The following is a 21,488-nucleotide window of genomic DNA, read 5'->3' as shown; positions in this document are numbered from 1 at the left end:
TTGTGAATGGAAAGACTAGCATTCCTTACAGGTCTGTGACAAGGAAGGCCAAAAACATTGGAAGCTTGGAGTTCTAGAGAGATTAAAATAACTGTTTGTCTTATAAGGTTGACCTGTTTTTATTAATATGAGTTGTATAAGACTTAAGAGGCTGTGCTATACAATACACTTATTACACAGTGATACCATATTTATTTCTATTTCCACAATTCTTTCATTCTGTAGCAAATTTTATGCCCTTAGGGTGTCCATAGAAGACTGTAATTGGAAATAACTAATTAAGAATGAATAGAAATATTTTCAAACTGGTACTTGGGTCTATTACAAATTTAATGTGTTTTCTGTAATCTTGCAGATGAGGCTCAGACAGGTCACTGATACAGAAACAAATTAATCAAGCAAATGGTACTGAAGACTCAACTTAGTGCTCTGACTGTGCCAAAAAATACTGTGCATACTTCTTATGATTACACACTTTTAAAAATTAAGTGTGGAAGAACTGGAAAATATTCAGCTAAAACAGGCAACGTTAGAGTCATAAGTAACTTTCACCAATGAAAGACTTTAGTAATCAAATTTCAGTACTTAAAACAAGACTTAGAAGCTATCTGATGAATGTCAAAATACTACCTTATACAGTTAAATCTGCCACACATATCATATCAGAGCTCCCAAAATTGGATCACTAAGATATTTTTAAAAGTCCTCAAAATCAAACCAAAAAAGGGGAGAAAAATAAAGGCCAATAACACACACACACCAGAACTTAAAGGTTGATAACTTAACTGGAGAATGAGATTTCATAACCATGTTATACAGAACTGTGATGGTAATTGTTTATATCTGAGTTAAAATATTTATATGTAAAGCGGAAGTTCACCAAGCCTCTTAACCAACATTAATGAGGAACTGTTTTTCCATTGCTAAAAAACCATTGCATTAAAAAATGAGCAATTCCTCATTTCTGCTTGTTACAGTGACTCTGCAAACAAAAAAGGGCTAACTTCCTTGTCAATTTCCAAATAAGCACTGAGAAAGTAGCACTAAGTAGCCCTCAAATGAGAAAATATGAAGTTATAGACTTGAAAAAACTCTAGCATTTTCATAACAATAACTGGGGAGAGGAGAGAGATATAAAACTGTTGATTCCTGAAAGCACCAGTATATATGGCATTCAGGGACTCCTGCAGATGTACAGAGGGACCCAGATAGACACACACCACAGGGGTTGACAAACACAGGAAATACTTCTGGATGCTCATAACACTTGTGAAATAACCTGCTAGGAACACTGATGCAGGCAAGAACTGGCTTCTCTACATTATGTCTCACTTGGCAATTCTTACTTTCCAAATCTGGTACACTGAGTGAAAAGTTACTGAAAAGTTTTGCAGACTTCCAGAACCCTTTATTGGGTTCCAGAAGCCCAATAAAGGAGCCATTTAAAAAGACTCTCCTGCAACTCAAACATGTCTGTGAAATGTTATCAAGGTTACTGTCACTTGCCATCACTACCAAAGCTCATCTGTTTCTGTTGTTTCTACAGATCTGCAAATACCTCTTCTGTATTCTTGGTGTCCAATCTCCTTTTCAATACACATTTTATTAAACCTTTTTCTTTTGCACTGCATCTGTTCAAAAACCCACACCAAGAGCAGAGCAGAAGAGTCCTCAAGGTTTCTTACGTAGTTGCTCACTAAAGGGAACAAGACCAGAAACCTGCAAGAAAAGCCTGTATGCAGTGCTGGTTGTGAAGCAAAAGCAGCAAAACCAGCAAAAACATTCAGAAAATCATGGATTCCCATGAAAATGGCACCCTGCTGTTGGATCACACGCTTCAGTCACTAATGGCACGCTGCTGCCTGGGGAGTTGTGCTGCTGCCAGGAAAATGACTTGCAAAGGGATGGAAAAAATGTAGAAGTTTTATTTTGAGTACACAAACAACTGACTTCTCAATTATTTTGGCTTCCTTGAGATAAGGTTTCTGTTTGGCATGACAGAGACGAGCCAGCAGGCATAGATCATCCTTGCTGCAGACGGGGAAACCCGTGGAGTTGCACTCAGAGGCAGCTCTGGGGGTGGTGCTGGCAAACACCCACTCCAACCAAATGGATACGGGAATTCCTTTCCACCCCCCAGCACATGGGAAGAATTATATTACAGAAAATTACAGTTTAAAAGATGCATGCTGGAGGTCTCTTGCTTAGTAAGACTTATTCAAAATGTATAGAAAATACCCTCCCTGCAAAAGAAATACTGTAAAAGGAAACTATTTTAAGCTTCATTATAATGAATGAAGATGAAATTTTAATCACAGGCATAGAAGCTGGCTTTTGCCTTAAGAATAGTTATAATTACCAGATTTCATTCAATATGAGCAAACAGAAGACAGCAATTTGAAATGGCCAAATTACCATTAACGTTTTACTTGCAGTATCACTCAGTCAAGACAAAAAGGGGAATGAGAAGATGAATCATTTAAAATACTCAATAGGTGGCCTATACACTCTATTTCCATAATTAAAACTAGGCCATTGTAGCTGAGTATTCATTAGACCTCACTCAAGAAAGAGATTTAAGAAGACACAAGTAGTATATATCAAACAGAAAAATGACAAAACCAGACATCCATCAATCAAAGAATTACAAGACTCAAAGTTTCTCCACGTAATTTAAGAAAAGTTAAAAGCCACAGAAAATTCCCTGATGTCAGGACTAAAAGAAGATACAACAGAATAGAGCAAGCCCTTAGAAAGGCAAAGTGAATGGTGTAGAAAAGGCTATTGTTTTGTGAAAAGGCATAGGATGATTCTAAAGTATCTCTTCAGAAAGTAGTGGGGGTCATTTGAGATTTTGGGTGAGCTGTTTTTCAGTCCACAAGGAACTGATTTAAAGAACATGTGCTAAACAAGCATTAATCAGTGTTTTAATAAGCATCCAACACATTTAGGAGAGCTTCTCCGAACACATTTTAATTAATTTTTTTTTAAATGCAAAATAAAATGGAAGTTCAAGAAAGCCTTAAGACATTGCTAAGAATGGGCTGATATTTTAAAACATCAAGCTGCCTATTCTAGGTAACCATATGTCCATCAACCTTCCATCAACCCTGAGCCAAAAAACTGTAAAGCTGATAGGACTCTATTAATAAAATATTCAAGGGTTGAGATATAATTAATGACAGTCAACAGTTCAGGAAAAAATAGTTTTTAGCATCAAACAGGCATGACTTAATTCACGGATGAGATTATAAGCTTTTGTGTACAAGACACCAACATAACTGCTGGCATAAAGTTTCATTAGAAAACAGACTGCCAAAGATGAACAACTATTCAGATGATGCATCTTCAACAGCAAACAAGGGGAACTATTAATTAAATAGTTATAGCTCCTACAGGGTCTGCCACAATTTGAGCTATGGCTGGCACTTTTCATATTTATTGAATATAAAAATATAATTGAAGCACCAGTAATTACGGTGGATAAGCACAAGAGTGGCAGATAGCTACAGGTAATCACATACACAACACACGATGACATCATTTGCATGATAACGATGCTTTCAGATGAATTCTTTTTAACACAAGGAAATGTAATCTATTAAGGAAGAGGCAGGGGAAAGTGCATCTCCATGGGAACAACCATTTGCTTGAGTGACACAAGCATGAAAAGGGGGGGGTGTAGGTACGTCACAGGAAGCAGCTATGAGTCTGCTGTTTCTCTCCTGAGGTTTCACAAGATTCATGATTAATTATTGACAGACTATTAAGCGACATTTTGTTGGGGTTTTTCTTTAAGTTCAGTACCTGATATTTTGGCAGTAGCTTCAAGATCAAAGTCGGAAACAGATTTGCTTTAAGGACTAATACTCATGACCACCATTCCCAACTGGGTAGGTGGGTTAGGAGGTATTTTAATGAGAATTTTCTTGTGATCCTTGGAGAGGCAGACATGGTGATACATTAGACATATTTGTATAAAGAGAACTTAAGAACTTGCTTCACTGGGTGAAGCAAAACTTTCAAAAGCTGTTTCACTAGAGGAAGCGTCAGTCTTGCAATTTGCAAACCTTTGTTTAAAAAGAAGGAGTGCATTTTTGATGGCCTCTCAAAACAATGGATCCTCTAAGGAAGGACACATGCTCTGCTTGTTCTGAATGGGAAATTACTGTACAGCAAGACAGGAAAGGCTTAAATACTATAGTTTAGTTGAGGACACTGATTCAGGAAAGGTAAAAAATGTCGTACAGATACACGGTACACAGCACATACATGTTTCATTATGGTAAGGAGTTCACAGCAGCTAAACTTTTAAAAAAGAATACTCTTAAGCACCAGCTCCTTTGGGTGATAGATATTAAGAATATTCTGAATCCATTTGTGATTAAGGTATGCCTTAGGCAGTTTCTCACTGTCACAGGGTATATGAACTTAGAAGAGCATGAGAGGTGCTTCACACACTGGATGCTCACCAGGTAAGTGTGCTCACAGCACACAAAGACCAGGCCCCATCATAAGGCACTTTCTGCCTCAGCTGAACAAACACACAGAGAAAACCATTAGAAAGGGAACAAGGAATGTTGTCTGTCTGTTTTGAAGCACTGTTACTTGTCATAACAGTACTTCAGAACTTAAAAACCCATGCAGGTGTGCACAAAGGGCTGAGGCTTGGGAGGTGTGACACCTAGGGATGGTTCAGCCATGAAACTACCAAGCTTTTTTCTCACAGCTTTTCATCACTCACCTCTAGAATGAGGGGAAGCACCCTGCACCATGCAGTTTTGCTAAGACTGAAAATAAACACACACATAGGCTAGGACACACCTCTATTCCTTCACTTAAAGAGATTTCTGTTGGACATAAATAAAAATGTGTTTGCATCAAGCAAATATTGCCCCCATTTTACATGAACACTTGAAATATTATTACAAAGGACTGCAATCCTTTCCTAAGGTACCTTTCAGACAAAATACATACATTATATTTATGTTTTAAACAACATAAATCTATATAAAAGGAGCTTAATGTCACAACTGGGACTTTAATCTTTGAAAAGGCATAATCACATTTCCTGGCACTATAATCAGTATGTTCTAAGAGTATCTGTAGAAAGGACAGTGGCTCTAAATGTTACCATGGTAAATTTTATGATAACCTTGTTTGCCTGCCACCCATCCTCTAGTCCCCAATTTCCATGTGCTTTATGGCAACTCAGTAGTGGAAGACATGGTAATGAAGGAATGCCTAAGAAACAAAGCCTGTTAGAAGCAACACTGGCAAAGGATTATCCTGCATAAGCTATTGCCATGTTATTTTTAAGTGAACCTTTTAACTTTCTAGTAAATCCAATCCCTGAATCCTAATTTTTCTATTGAAGAGTCATTTTGTACAGCAGTCTGCAACTGAATAAATTTTCTCTATATAAGACTTCATAAAACACAGGCAAAAAACCAAAACAAAAGTAAAAGAAAACCCCTCAAAACACTTTTAATGTACCTGTTTCTGTTTTATTCATAACATCCTGAAATACCACTAGTAGGTCTTCCTGGCATAAAACAACAATTTATCACTGTGTTTATAACCTTTTCTAACCTTTTCTATGCAAAGCCCTTTTTAATCAGTCTAAAAAATCAAAGAGAAAAAAAAACAAAACATTTAACTTGACTTTCAAATACAAGATTTCTTTAAAATACACACAAAATTTTTCAAAGCTAGATTATTTTATGTGTATGAGATACTGTTGTGAAGACTTGATGTGCAAGTTGAAAGTAGAATACATATTTAAGGACTTGGAAGTTTACAGAACATCTCAGACTACAGAAACTTAACTGTATATAGCCAAGCTGTAAAATCCCATTCATAGAATGATTTAGCTTTGGCTATGATACCTATGCTGAACAATCCAGTCTACATCCTTCATCTTTCAAGGGAGAGGAGTTAGTGTGAAAGGAGAGGATTCAGCAGTTGATTTGTCTATGAAACTCAGTTCTTCAGCCACTGAAAATACAGATCCTTTGAAAACTGGAACAAAAGTAACATCTTTTTCTTCTGGATGTGATGGAAGGAAACATACTGCAGATTTTTACACATGATTCTCCACCCACACCCACTCTCTCTGTCTCTCCCTCCCTCCTTCCCTCCCTCAATCATCTACCCATTATGTCACCTCAAACTAAGCATAAAGACCAAACACACATGTTAAAAAATATTTATATCCACATTACATTCCCAACCTGAAACTCATCAAGTCTACTAAATTTATTCCAAAATACAAAAGGACTTACCCAGTGTGTCTTTTAGATTTTTAACCAGAGAACCTTTCTTCAAGCTGTTTTTTCGCTCCACATAATTTGATGGCACATATCCCGTTTTGTTGGCCGCGTTTCTTACCCTCCACCATGTCTTAGAATCATCTAATAGCCAAAGACGCTCATTTTTCTTGATGTCAAGTTCTTGGTCCTGCTGTGCAGTGTAATCCCACTTTGCAATAACAATAACTTCTTCTGTCATCTTTCATGGAGTCCTTCTGCAACAAAATAATAAAACGTTATCCTCATAAACTTTGTCATATAATTCTTACTCTTTTTTTCCTTTGAATTCTTCTAAAATAAGTAGGAAAAAGGCTAGGGGAAAATGAGAATGTCATACAGGGAAAACCATCTTAAAAATAAGGGAAATCATAATGACTTTTCTTTGTTTTTCAGCCACTAAACTATGGCAACATCTTGACAGTAAATTCTAGTCATAATGTATTACATTCACGTCTTCCAAATGTATATAAAATATTACATGGATATATATAAACAGAAGCTTATTTATAAAATCTTATTTATAAAATCTAATGTATTACATTCACGTCTTCCAAATGTATATAAAATATTACATGGATATATATAAACAGAAGCTTATTTATAAAATCTGTTTCATTTTTTCATATAGCATTATAAAAGTATCCCACATGTGGCACTCCAAGCTCTGATCTGAGAAAAAAAATAAAATAGCAGCATTTGAAAAAAGCATTTTCCCTCTGCACTAGTTCCGCATCCTCATACTAATCTCACACATATAAGTTTTCTGCATTTAAACAAAGTTGTCCATCTTTATTTAGTAGAAAGTTAAGAAATAATTCAAGAAGCAATGTAACCCAGCAGGGAAATCTACCATCAATAAGAGGGTACTGTCTTTAGCAAGCCTTTGTTCACCGTTTTGTGCAGGCAGCACAAAACTGCCTTTAAGAGCCTTCACTCCCCCTTTGCTCCCAGGAAGATCCCAGCTCAGCACAGTCCTGCACCAGGCATTAGTCAGCAGGGTGGAAAAGAGCACCCACTGGATTTCACTTCTTCCCTACCTGAAACATATCCAGAGTTCCATTAAGACTGAATGAGTTGTCTTTCTCTCACTTACTTGTAAGAACAATGATATTTTTCAAAGCTATTTGTCAGCTGCACAAAGACAGCTGCATGCCTCCACGTTTTCCTACGCATCCCTGCAATTACCAGGAACAATGCGAGGCAGCACAATAGCGTGCAAGGAAAAAGTCCAATACTAGTACCAATGACATTCAAATATGTTATAATGCCAACCAAGACATGTTGATTTTACCTTCTAAATTCTGAGAAGTCACCTAAAATGTTCTAATTGCTGCCGTGCAGGTTGGGGGAGAGGGAATGGAGGAAGAGTAGGAGTAGGAGGTGAGAACATATTTGAAAATTAATGTGTCTGATTTGGGTTTTTTTTTTTTAATAGAAGTTGTAGATTTCATTTGAACAACAGATTAGTAGAAAAAGGTACAAAAGTACTTCAAACTATTAATGTCCAAAGGCTTCTGTAATACTTGACTTTGTTGCCTAGGTCTTGGAAGTCCACAACCCTGTCTTCTCTGATACCTAGTAGTTTATGTGACAGAAAGGTAATTAAAAACCAAGCTTCATTCAGAAATTCTGTTCAGCAGAATTACATCACCTATATTCCAAAAGGGTTCCTTCTGTAGTCTGTAAATACACACACAAACACACTTTCCCCTTTAGCTACAGTACAAACTGTGAAAACTGCATGCCAGACAACCCAGCTTATATACTCTAAGAAAAATAACTGTTTTACTTACTTAATCTACAATCATAAAACATAATAGTGGACCCTATTATAAATTAATAGCCTCTTCTTATCATGAATTTTGTTTCCAGGAGATCATCGCATTGGCCTGAGCTACACTTGCTAAACTATTTGATAGCAAAAAAGCTGTGCTTGCCATTTGCTGGCAAACACCAGCAAATTTACTCCTCGTGGCCAAAGCAGACATGATTTTTGAAAATCTGAAGCTGAGTTGAACAGGTTTAAGGTTTCATTTACCAATCAAAAACCAGAAAAAAAATACAACAATTAAAACATTATTCAAATATGCATTTGCATTGCTGAGGTCCCCAAGACAAACTTAAAAAGGAGCTATGATGCTTTGAATAGCTGAGAAGCACAGCTCAAACAGGCTGTGACTTATGCAGAGGAACTGATAGCTTTACAAGAAATAAGTCAGTAACCATTCAAGCATTTTTTTCCCTTAAAATAATAATCCCATCTGACAATGATAGACAAGAGTCTGAACTTCAGACCTCAGTCTCCAACAAACTGCCCTGCTTTCTGACTGACATAAAATGGACAGAGAGCCTACAGGTCGATAAGCTGATGTAGCCACAGGGGACTGCAATCAAACATGTTCTGGAGGCTGGTGTTATCAATATAATCTCTCTCTCCAATTTAGTTTGGTTTATTTTATCTCAGCAATTGTAAAATGGTCAATTCTTACTATTCCTGGGGACATGGAGAACATGAAGAAATAGGACATCATCATTGCAATTGGTTGATGCTGCTGCCACTACATAGGCTCCCCTTCTAAAAAAGGTTTTTTCACAATACAAGCAAGTTAAAATTATCAGTATTACAGCATATTAATAATAAAAACCCCACATTAGGAATAATATTTGAGTAGTGACTAGTGGAAAACTATTAAACTCTTCTATATCTCTAAAGAAAAAAACAATTTGAATTAAGCCCTTTTGTAAGAGTCATCAAGTATTTCCCCATGGTGTTGGGCAAGGACAGAAGCACAGGAAGAAACTATTTACCAGGGCTGACAACATCAACTGTAGTCCTCTGAAACTACCCAGGACAGGGTGCTCAAACCTACTCAATTTCTTAAATTCCCATTAGTTTAGACATGTAAAACTGTCACTATGCCTGAGAAATGCTGTTATTTCACAAGCAGACCCCTTGCTTGATGCAATTTTGGTAGAAGTATTCTGGAATAGAGAAGCCAAGTTTCCTGAGCATCATGCTCACACATAACCCCTTTCAGTAAAATAGTCTCCAGGTTTTTCTAAATGCTTAGTGGCACAAGCTCTCCTTCCCAAGTGGAGACAGGATTTAGAGTCAAAATGAATAATGTAATTGCAGTTAAACATTTGTCCATTTAAAACTGTGTACATGTGTGTACAATTCAGTTATATTGGGTTATTTTTTAAAATTTTGGGTTTGTTCTTTCTGGGGGAGCAAATTTTGTTTTGTGTTTTGGGGTTGTTTGCTTGTTTTATTTTCTTTGTTTTTAATGTGGGGAAATACATTAAAGTTCTTCAAATTATTTTCTTATAATTACATCATTAGATTGTATCCATCAAGGACAGTATCACAGAATGTTCTGAGCTGGAAGGGACCCACAAGGATCCATCAAGTCCAACTCTGAAGTGAAAGGCCCATACAGGGATTGAACCCACAACCTTGGTATTACCAGCACCACGCTCTCAATATGGCTCTTACTGTGACATCTGCAGAGCTAAGATTTCCTAGTATGTAAATAAAGACATATTTGTTTCCCAGAAGGGAGGCTGTAGAGGTAATAGCTTTGAAATGCTTCTGCAACACAGCCATGTGCCAAATAAAAGATTATAAGCAGACAACATAACGAGATCTGGGGGAAAATGAAAAGAAAACACAATAACACAACCTCCCAAAGCATCTGAGAGTACTGTAAAAACTTGACACAGACTGAAAGCATGAAATTTCTTCGGTGTACTGCTCACATACTGCAAAATAAAACATACCAAAGTTCCCAAAGATTTTAATGGCAACATAAGTTTCCTTCACATCAAGAAAACGAAAATCTGTTACTGCTAAAAGTGTACACCATTTTGGAAAGTTCCTTCCCAAAAAGCTCAAAAGTCCAAGCACTGAAATACTGAGTTGTCTTCTCCTACCTAACAAAACAACATTCCACACTGAATGCACCACTGAAAAGCTTTGAAATATGGATATAATACAAGTCTGCAAGGAACTGCAACAGTCTTTCCTCCATACAATATTGTTTCACGTGACCCTGGCTTTTACCTTACCACATCAAGTGGTCATTTACTTCTATGGCAATCCAACTTCCAACCTCAAAAACAAAACAAAAAAAAACCCCAAAAATGAAGACACCACATAAAATGAGAGCAAGCAGGACTCCACAATCCAGACCTTCAAAGGTTAATTCTTGCAATACCAATACACAACTCCAACTCCTTTTAATCCAGCAATTCATTCACTGCTATCAGTCTCAAAAAACTAATTTATTTTGCCAACATTGTATTTTTGCTGAAACGTTAAAACTAATATAGGTGAGATTGAGCCCATGTATTTTCAACCACTTAGTTACTTCCCTTCAGCTTAGGTTTTGTTAGGAAAGGAGTCCTGTCTTCAATGGAATCTGCCCTACTGCAGCTGAAAATGAAAATTTTTCTACAGAAAATTATCCTCGGGAGAGAGAGCAAAACTGAAAAACTGTGCAGCCAAGAAGGCAATGAACAAAAACTCAGCCAAAGGCAAGACAGTTGTGGCTGTACTGAAAGTCTGCTCAGACAAGTGAAGAACATTAACTAACCATAGGGCAGAATAAATGCAGACATTGGTGGAATATCTAGTATTGTAGCTTCTGTATGACTTTATGAGAAGAAAGTCCAGAAAGGAAAAGGTTATGTTCAATAAACTATCAACAATCCAACAACTTAGCAATGACAGGAAAAACAAACTAAATAAAGAAACACTGATGCCATTTTGAAGCCTTCCTAAAACTGAACCATACAAGTAATATTTGAGATGATGGAAATTTAAAGATAGAGGAACTTAAGAGAATTTGCTCCAACAACCTTGTAAATCTACTAGCGATTCTTCATGTGAAAGACTGGTGTCTTTCAGTTGGTGCCATTTTAAATACCAAAATACAAAGAATTGTTATGCAGATCCCATTCTCTTTTTACGAGGCTGGATTCCAATCCTCTTTCTCCCCCTCCCCATATAGGACCAACCTATTTCTCCACAATGACCAATAGGAAAGGACTCTTATCTTAGCATGCCAACCAAACTGCAGTCTTCTCCTATAGACTGACACAAGTCAACACTCCAACCAGTTTAATGCCCTAGTCCAGTGGGTAGAAAGGCAGCATCTTTTCTTGGCCTCAAGAAGAAGGCTCACAGTTATGTCAGGGTTGGTTAGGACAGTACTAACAGAAGGTAAACATGTAGCGAGAAAGGAAGCAGTTGCTCTCCTTGTTCACAATTTGTTTTGCAAAAAGGAACATCACTGAAAAATGATTGACAGTAATGCTTGAAATGTAATCCCTCACCAAGGGAACAAGCAAAAATTCTAATAATAGGCAGTGCCAATTGATATAACAGACTGTTCTGGAACTGGATGTCTTCTTAAGACACACGGAAAGAAAGGGACAGAATTGATACAGAGGCTTTTACATGACACTGATGGACATAAACCATCTAATTGCTATACAATATTAAGTAAAACAGAATTACTACATGATATTTAGCTAATTACATGGGAAGAATAGCAAACTACCTAATTATATATCATGTTTTTTTCTAAGATTGAAAGGCTGAACAACCTTTCCTCCTGTCCCCAAACTCTGAAAAATCAAAATGTGTTTTGAACCATACAGCATCTGTTGCTGACAAGCCGGTTATCTAGTGCACAACTGTTTAATTGTTCATAAGCTATGGCAAATAGGCAATATCTGGTCCTCTAAAGTAACATAGTTGCTGAAAATAAATTTTTAAAAGGCTGTGTTCATACAGACTTGTTTCATAGTACCTGGATATGCTTCTTGTATTCTGCAATTAATAACTTCTGTTAGATCACTTCATCTGAAGTACACTCTAAATCTGAAGCTTTCTTGTTTATGATAATGCAATCTCTGGTAAACCTGCCCACAGTTTCAGGAAATTTGAAGTTTTGTTTTCACCTACAGTTTTTTCTTTGTTGCATGAGTCAGTGTGTGGTTAGTTTTTTTAAATCAGCCGAGATGAATAGTTTTGACATACAGAAAGATTTTAAAAAACCACATCTTTACATTTGAAATTGTTTCGTTCGGTTCTTCAGGACCAGTAAAACACTAACACAAATACAGAACTCAGAAGGTATTAAAAAGAACGAGTAATGTGAATTAAAATAAACACTTGTGAAAAAGAATACACCTTTTGGATATATTTTAGCTATCTCCAGTAGAAACAGGAAAATATCACCTCCTTCATTCAAAGGCCAAAGATAACCTAAACCAAGGAAGACATATTTCTAATGATTGCTACAAGAAAATATCAAAATGCAGAAGTCTAAAAAGTGAAAACAAACTGACCCAAATTATTACCAGTTGTTATAATTATAACCTTTGTTTTAACTAGTAAAACCCTTTGCATGCTTTGTTACTTGAGCTATTCGCTGGTGCTTGGACAAATAGAGATGGAACACATAAAGACCACTTTGTATAACTGCTTAACACTTTAATACTTCATATAATGTGTGTCAACTCATCCCAAGAGACACATTTCTTTGGAAAGAGGTCACTGCATCAGACTACTCTCTCTCTTTTTTAAAGGAAGTTAACTAAATAGATGTAGTGAACAAGCATTCATCACCCAGCTGTGTGGTTCTGAGGTGTCAAACACATACCTGAGCAAAAACACCCCCCACATCCAGGCAAACTAAAATAGTCGACTGTTTTAGCACAAGCTTGACAATTAATTTGGGGGATTTCACTATTAGGTCTCATTAGGATGCATTGATTACAGAACTAAAAGTGATAGCTGAGTAAGTGCAAGTAATTATTATCTAATTTACTTTGATGTGCAAACTGAAGACACAGTCACAATCAATAGATGCTGCTGTCTGTATTTTAGCGGGTCAGATTTCCAAAGCTGAAAACAAAGATGAGTGGAAGGCTGTAAAAAATAAACGTGAACAAAGATGTAAATAAATTCATCCACTGCAAAGGAGGAATGTTCTATTACAATTTGCAACCTACTCTCACAATTTAGCATTTACCAAAGAAGAACTGGTTAAAAAATAATCTGTTAAAAAAGTGAAATAAAAAGCTCTAGAGGTTTTCTGTGCCCCCTCACCCTGGTCCTTTCCATGAAAAGAAAAAACTGACAGCAATAAGCTCAAGTCCAGAAATGCACACTGAAAGTATTGAAAGAAGTAAAATTCAGCTCATCAAGAACTATAAAAAAGGCATTAAAACTGCCTTGGAATAATTTAAATATTAGCAAAAGTATAAGTACAGAATTAGATAGAATATCAATCTGACTGTACATGATGCAGGAAAAAAAGGTTTAATACTTATTTCTACATATGGGATTAATTTTCAGAGACAACCATTTTCTTCTTTGTCATTAACGAGCACATAAAAGTAATAAGAAAAATTAAAACACTTTTAAGATATCAGAAACATCCACAAAGCTATTACAGCTTTAGCTATTCCCTAAATTTCTTTTCTCCACTTCTTTTGAGATCCTGGTTTAGGTCTACCCATCCACCCAAGCTGGACAGATTTATCAATCAGCTGAGGGATAATAGCCTCAGCCATAATGCAGGAGTGACCCAAAGGCAGGCTCAGTAGGTGCCATGAGCTTTCCTGGCAGCACTGAGACATTTGTTCTGAAGCACAAAAAATGCTTGGTTTCCTTTCAAGTCACTTAGGGGTAAAAAAAAAACAACCAGAAAGGCATAATTATAAAAGAAAGGGTGAGGGTGATCCAGGCTGGTGCAACACTTAATGGCACCAGAGGTGCTACAGCCTGTGCACCCAGGCAGGAAGCCCTGCCACAGTCTCCTTCTACAGGCACACAAAGGATGAGGCTTTTAGATTATATTTCTTGTTAACATAATCAGGTGGTATATCTCCAAAAAAGGTGAAGGATCACTCATAATTAAGCAGCAGTTTAAAGCTGTACTAACTAGACCTTGCTACCTACACACCTCAGACCCTGTCCCCTTGGTGTGGCCAGCCACTGTTTACGGGCACAGTGGTGCGAGCGCTGGAGTTTGCTCCTGCAGCCAAATGCCTGTGACAGCTGCCAGGCAAGGTTGGCCTCTCCTGGCCCCACAAGAGATCTGATAAGCCAATCTCTAATACAGCTGCAGCTACACACCGGCACCTTGTATCTCGCATTGCAGAACAACTGAAAACAGGAAACCTCAAGAATAGTTTAGTGGTAACGAATTTCTGCACAGCTCCAATAGAGCACAGAGCTTAAACACTTTTTTTGTCTTGTAAGTGGCTTAGGAGTCTTTTAAAAAGGCCGACAGAGAAATAAAGGAGAATATATGTTAGAAACACCCAGAAATACATCTTTCCTGCTAAGGAGTCAGGACAGCATTTTACCATTCAACAAAAACAAAATCTTTGTGTGTTTATCTAACAATGTATAAAAAGATGTTAGTAAGAAAATTTCTCATCCAAAGCTTTCATGATGTCTGTCACAGGAATGAGTCTGCTCAGGTGAAATAAGCAAGCAGGATTGCTTCAAATGTAAACTCAATATTTAAGGAAAAGGAATAGTGTTAAACAAAAAGGTTGCATGTCCTGAGCAAGACCCACCTATGTTTTGCTTGCAGTCCAGATTCTTAGTGATTCAATGTCTGATGGTTGTAGGTTTTCCCAGCTCTCTAAGCTCCACTTCAGCAGGAAGGTGTAGCACAAGTGTCTATTGTACAAGACTGGTGGGGATGCCCTCAAAAGAAGGGGCTGCCAAGCACAATGAGGGCAGTGAGGGCAATTTTCCAGCTCACATTTTTCTTCCTTTCTTGAAAGCCAAAGTCACCTCACAGTCACAGCTGCCCACTGTTAAGACTAATACAGATTCATAATTTGAGGCACACAATGTCAAAAGCTGCAAGAAGAAACAAAACACAAGACTTTGGAAAATATCAAATAGGAATAAAATTGCTAATGGTTACGTGAGAACGCGGCTTCACCAAATGCAAGTCTTACCTGAACAACTTGATGGAGTGACTACAACTGTGGATAAGGGAAAGGATACAGATGTTGTCTGTACACAGTCCCTCACAACACCCTTCCTTCTTTCTACATTGGCGAGATATGGATTTGATGCACAGATTACTCAGTGGATGAGGAATTGGCTCGATGTCACATCCAGAGGGTATTTGGACATTGATCAATGCCTCAGTGTCTAGATAGAGATCAGAGGCAAGTGGAGTCCATACTAGGATCAGCACTGTTCAGTGTCTTCATCAGAGACACAGATGGGGGAATTGAGCACATCCTCAGCAAGTCTACACATAACACCAAACTACGGCTGACAAAACTGAAGGAGGGGTTGTCATCCAGAGGGACAAGGACAAGCTCAAGAACTGGGCCCATGCTCACCTGAGGAGGTTCACAAGGGCCAAGTACAAGGTACTATGCCTGAGTCAGGGCCACTTCATATCAGTACAGGCTGGGGAATGCAGGGATTGAGAGCAACCCCTATAGAGAAGGACTGTGGAGCGTTGGTAGATGAAAGCCTGGACATGACCCAGCAATGCCTACTTGCAGCCCAGAAATCCAACTGCATCTTGGGCCGTATCAAAAGCAGCAGGACCAGCAGGTCAAAGGTGAGGGTGATCCAGGCTGGTGCAACACTTAATGGCACCAGAGGTGTTCTGCCCCTTGAGTCTGCTGTGGTGAGACCCCACCCAGAATACTGCATCCAGATCCGGGGCCCTCGGCACAGAAAGACCTGTTGGAGCAGGTCCAGAGGAGGGCCACCAAGATGATCAGTGGGCTCGAGCACCGCTTCTATGAAGACGGGCTCAGAGAGTTGGGGTTGCTCAGCCTGGAGAAGAGATGACCTTATAGAATCTTCTAGTGCATAAAGGGGGCCTACAAGAAAGATGGGGACAGACATTTTAACATGGCCTATTGGGATAGGACAAGGGGCAATGGTTTCAAACTAAAAGACAGTAGATTTAGACTAGATATAAGAAAGAGTATTTTTTTTTTTACTATGAGAGTGGTGAAACACTGGAACAGGTAGCCCAGAGGTGTGGTAGATGCTCCATCCCTGAAAATATTCAAGGTCAGATTAGAAACGGCTCTGAGCAGCCTGATCTACGTGAAGATGTCCCTCCTCACTGCAGGAGAGGGTGGACTAGGTGACCTTTAGAGGTCCCTTCCATCCCTAAATATTCTATGAAAACTAACAGACACTTTGGGCTGCTAACTTCTCTGGTGGTACAAAGAGAAAGCCATCCAGACTGTTATGAGGCAGGCTGCTGCAACATCAGAACACAAATCTAAGTTCTGGCCTACTAATCATGCAATACCACTCTAATTTTATGCACTCTTGTTTTATGTCATGACTTTCACACAAGCTAACCCTCCCAGTTCAATATTTTTTTAAGATTTTCATTAGTAATACTGCTATACCACAAAATTTCCTCATCTGGTGCAGTTCAAGAAACAAATGCTTAATCAATGCAGACTTTAAAACACATAATACTAAGTATAATCTTTTCTATTTATGTGATAAGTGCTCTGCTGTTTCAGGATGCTGAGTTTTTTAAAGTCTTTTGATGTTTTACTTGAAGAGGATATTTCTATAGCCTTTTTTGGAACAGTACGACTGTTATAAAGTAGGCAGTGTTCATTTTCAGCTTCTGAAAGATGATTTAAATTTAAAGTTCTGTTTCAAAGGGCAAAAAGCTGGTATTCTACAGGAACAAGTTTCTATTATAGCAGCTCATGTTACAGTTACACAGTACTAGCTACAAGCATTATAACTTACCTATGCTTAGAAGATAAATAGCAATAGTAACAGAAATTAAAGAGAAAACACTTCATCACGTCTTTAACTAAGCTTAGTATAGTCACCAACAGACAGAGCAAAGTGCTTGTGAGAAAACTCTAGCTCAAATCTTTCCATAAATGTGGGATGACAACCTTAAGGGATTAAGAAAACCAAACAAACATGTTTCAGTTTGTTTGGGATGTGTGATGTTTTTAAGAAATGTGTATCTGTATGTCATTCAGAAAATAGGACAAAAATTAACAGACAGTACTGGCAACCTTCTAGAGACCAAGCAAAAAACCCAAAAAACAACAAGAGGATTTTTACAGTAAGATAAATTTTACTGTTTTTTCTCTGACTGTATTTTTGGAAGAAGGTATTTCCTTCCATCTTGAAGACTGTACATCTTTCCATGCCCTTTTATCATATACTTACCAGAAAACACAGGGAATGTGAACTGTCATCTTTGCTGATTTTAATTTGTTGAAAGATGAGAAGAAAAAAAAAAAAGTCTGAATATAAAGCAACTCCAACAACAGACAGTTGGCCAATATCCCTCTTCTTGGCCAGCCCTTCCTCCAGCCTTTGCCCTCCCTGTGCTTGTGCCATCTGCCCTCAAGCTCCCTTTCCTGCACCTGCTGCTGCAATCCCCAGCAGCAGGCAGGGCTCAGGCAAGTACAGGCAGCAGCTGCAAGGTTTTTTTCTGCCTCCGTCAGCAGCTTAATGCAAATGCAGTGACTGTGAATGACCCAACCTGCGGTGACTTTTTCCACTATTAGTGCACAAAGTCTTCCTGCTTTATTTTGAAGGCAACCAAGAGCAATGGTACATTCTAGACAGCAGTGGGAATACCCAGACTGCGCAGAGAGTGTATCTTCAGACCTTTTGACTACAGACAACATGAGACATACAGAAAAGTGGCAGCTTTTTTGGCCCATTTTTCTTGGCTGCAGAGTAAACACAACAAAATCTCAGACTGCCTCACATTTAGATATAGCAAGAGGGCCAGAAAAGAGCTTTGACTCATCTTTTCCTGAATTCTTTTAAAAGCAGTTCCAGAAAAAATGATGCAGTTAATAAACTCTGCAGCCCCAAAGAAAACTTTTGGAAAGGAGACCTCATCTCACCTCTAAATCAGCAGCAATGATTAATGACCATATCTCTGCACTGGTTTATGGGTGTTTCAGTGCTTCTACAAAGTCAGAGACACAGATTAGCTTAATGTTTGTTGCTGTTGCACTGGATGGCTCTCTCTCCACTTCTCCCAGCAGACAGCATTTAAGTTCGCCTCTCTATTCAGAAACACATGAAACAAAAAACAAACAAGATAAAAGAGAAGGGAAAGTCCAGGAAGAATAAAACATACCCTAGGTGTCCACATAAGACAAAATTACAAACCATTTCACACCTAACAAGCTCTCCACAGCCCTTAAAAAAACAGAGTAGGAGGGAGCCAAGCACACAACGTCAGAAAAAAAGTCCAGACGCTCTACTGAGAGGACATTTAGGTAAACTTAGCGATGTGACAGACTGGTGATCCATGCTCTGTGAAAGAAGAAATTAAGTATACTCCTGTTCACAGACTTTCATCCTTACTATCAGTAAACCTTCCTTCTCAAAATTAAACCAGCCAGCCACTCAGGACATGGTGAACACCATGAGATTTTATAAAGGAGACATCCTTGAATTTCTGTTAAGATTCCAAATAATAAACTGTTTGAAAGATTTGCTTCCACTGCTGCTTCTTTTCCCATAGCTCAAACATTCAATGGTCTGTAGGAGTTATACTTCACTGGAAGCATTAGTATATTTCTGTATTGTATAAACAAAGAACAGTCCTCAGACATAAGAAGTTTAACCTTGATCTCACACAGAAGGACAAAGCTCAGAATCACTGTGGATTGCTACGTTTTACTGCTAATCCCTTGAAACACCGCTACCTACTTTTCAAGGGATTTCACTTTAAACTGTCTATAAAATGCTGAAAATAAAACTGAACTGCTGACCTTCTGTTCCCCAATGGAAAAATCATATATTCACTTTTTAACTAGAAAGAAGAGATGTTTGTTCAGTTCAAAAACCCCATTTATTTCCAAAGTTTTTAAAGGGAAAAAAAAAAAGAATATATTGGCCATTCCTAGACAACATTCACTCTATAGTCTTAAGCGATTTATCATTTGCTTTTCTAAAAATTGCCCCATCAATCTACCTCATAACAGCAGGAAAATGAGAAAACTATTTTGTTATAACAATTTTAAACTTTCTAGTCCACAGAGTACTAATTAATTTAAAGGTCCTGTAAACCTTGGCAACTAGAGACTCTGCTCCTGTAAACTTTCCAGTTTACTGTCATTTTGAATGCCGAATAAATTCTTAGATTCCTGGATTTTCTTTACAGGTCACCTGGACCAAAATTTTTACCCAATATGAAAGGGTGCATGTAGAAGTGGGGGAAAAAAAGGATACTCCTCAATTTAAATCTCAAGACAAAGTTCCAAAGCTGAATTGTGGTTAATGAACACTTATTTCTCATGTCTAGGAGAGTTTCTCAGGCAGAAATCTACTTTCTAGAAGCAAGGTTTTTGAATGGTATAGGTAAAAATAATCACTTGACATAAGATATCATTCTTGATTCTGTGCTTATGGATGTAACCAAACAGGCAGCTTGAAAGATGCAGTGTCAGATTTCATTAAGAGACAGCTAACACTATTAAATTTATTCCTGTATAAATCTGTACATCTTCCTGAAAATGACTGGAACACGAGATAGTTACTCAGGAAGCTATGCTTTTAATTTCCTGATAGGACATGCACCCAGTGAAAGCACAATTTAAATAAAGAAACACTCCTGGATCTTTTATGAGATGCGAGTGAATGCTGCAGCTTCACGAGTCTTTCGTCAGTCACGCTGACTGCCGTGCTAACCAAGAAAGTGTAAGCCTAGGTAAGAAATGGCAATCCCAGTCTCCCCTTAAAATTACTTTTTCTTCCATCTAACAGCACTTCAGAGTCAACACAAGGAATCCTCTCACTGCTACCAAAGCACAAATGCAGAGGAAACACTAACCCTCAAACTTTCCTAAACAAACAGGTTCAAAATGACTTGTGTCCTATAACTTTGAAAGAATGCTGTAAATTTAAAACCAAGACCAAATTTTTGGTCTGGACTGTTGGTAGCATTCATTTCTTTCAATCCAATTATTTCTTGAATATCTTCCTTCAGTTTAAATGAGGACTTCTTCCAAAAACTTGTACTTGTGAGTGCTCTGCTACAAAATTACAACAGCTAGCTATTGCTAATTCCTCAGTTGATGGAGAGGGACACAAAGCCAAGAGAGAAACACCTTTCAGAGAAGAGGGAAGAGGATGAAAGAGGATTTTCTAAAACCCTTCTTCTAAAACCCCAGGAGTGCTCCAGAGAACACACGCTTCTGTAAGTACGTTAGGAGGATGCTCCTTATTCTGAGCTCTTATGTTGCAGTTCAGGTGCCAGCTGCTCTAAGGAGGCTTACAGACAATCTCAAAACTTGTTCCACTGCTATTAGGCCAACACAATTTTCCACTGCACCAGATCTGCTGCTCAAAAGGATAAGCTTTTGAAAGTAAATTTTCACTGGAGGAATATCTGACTTTTTCCACAGAAACAGTTACCCAAAAGCAAAAATAAGCAATTAGAAAAGTCTGCATTTATAAGAGCAAAATACACATTCAAGAGAGACCAACACTGCCTTGTGATGCCAGACTGTCATCGTCCCTCATTTCTACTCTCACCTTCAGTGCTTGAACAAAATGGAGTACTACCAAATGCCTTTATATCTCTTCCTATTATTTTTATCTTCTGTCAAATTTCTCCAAAGCTTGCTTTTCCTGAATAAAATCTCCCTGCAATAACTTGGTTCAAAATTAAACATTTGGTTTTGGCTGCTACATCACATTCCCTTTGATCCAGAAATGCTATGTACTCTTGCACTGATGAGACATTCTACCCTCACACGCTCCCAGACACATTTTCTTCCCTATTCCTGCCAGATAACAATAAAATGCATCAACAAAAATGAAAGGGATATAATAGCAGCCAAATGATTTCCAAACATGGACAGAGATTGTGAGGATTAACATCTGTACAAGAACAAAGACTAAATAAAGGAAAAGACAAATTCAAAACCACAGGTCTGAAATGTGGACCTTTAACCACAGAGTTCTTGTTCCTTCTAGATTAGTACAAATTAAAAAATTTATACTGCTACTGATTTTCAATAAAAATGACTACGCCATTGCTCTCAAACACCTGTTCAGCTGGAAGCCATACAAAATACTACAGTAATACAAGATGCTGTCAAGTGCTAAGCATTACTTGTAGTCAATATCCAAAAGTGACAGACCAC

At 37.9% G+C, this 21,488-nt stretch overlaps 1 protein-coding gene across 3 annotated transcripts in view; it reads right to left on the bottom strand.

Moving 5' to 3' along the window:
* The window catches only part of NCK2 (NCK adaptor protein 2), an 85,888-nt gene that overhangs the window by 26,106 nt on the left and 38,294 nt on the right, over positions 1-21,488 (bottom strand). For 2 of the 3 annotated variants that reach the window (XM_059466168.1, XM_059466169.1), the window contains one exon: positions 6,285-6,526. In XM_059466168.1, the coding sequence (XP_059322151.1) occupies positions 6,285-6,510 (226 nt within the window). In that variant the 5' untranslated portion in view covers positions 6,511-6,526. Of the gene's footprint in view, positions 1-6,284; positions 6,527-14,912; positions 14,933-21,488 lie in introns of those variants that run through there. The other variant, XM_059466171.1, reaches the window with a different exon arrangement.

This window comes from Ammospiza nelsoni, chromosome 2, assembly GCF_027579445.1.
Source record: "Ammospiza nelsoni isolate bAmmNel1 chromosome 2, bAmmNel1.pri, whole genome shotgun sequence".
Classification (NCBI taxonomy): domain Eukaryota; kingdom Metazoa; phylum Chordata; class Aves; order Passeriformes; family Passerellidae; genus Ammospiza; species Ammospiza nelsoni.
Note: the sequence above shows the minus strand (reverse complement) of the source record. Positions and strands in the feature narration are given on the sequence as shown.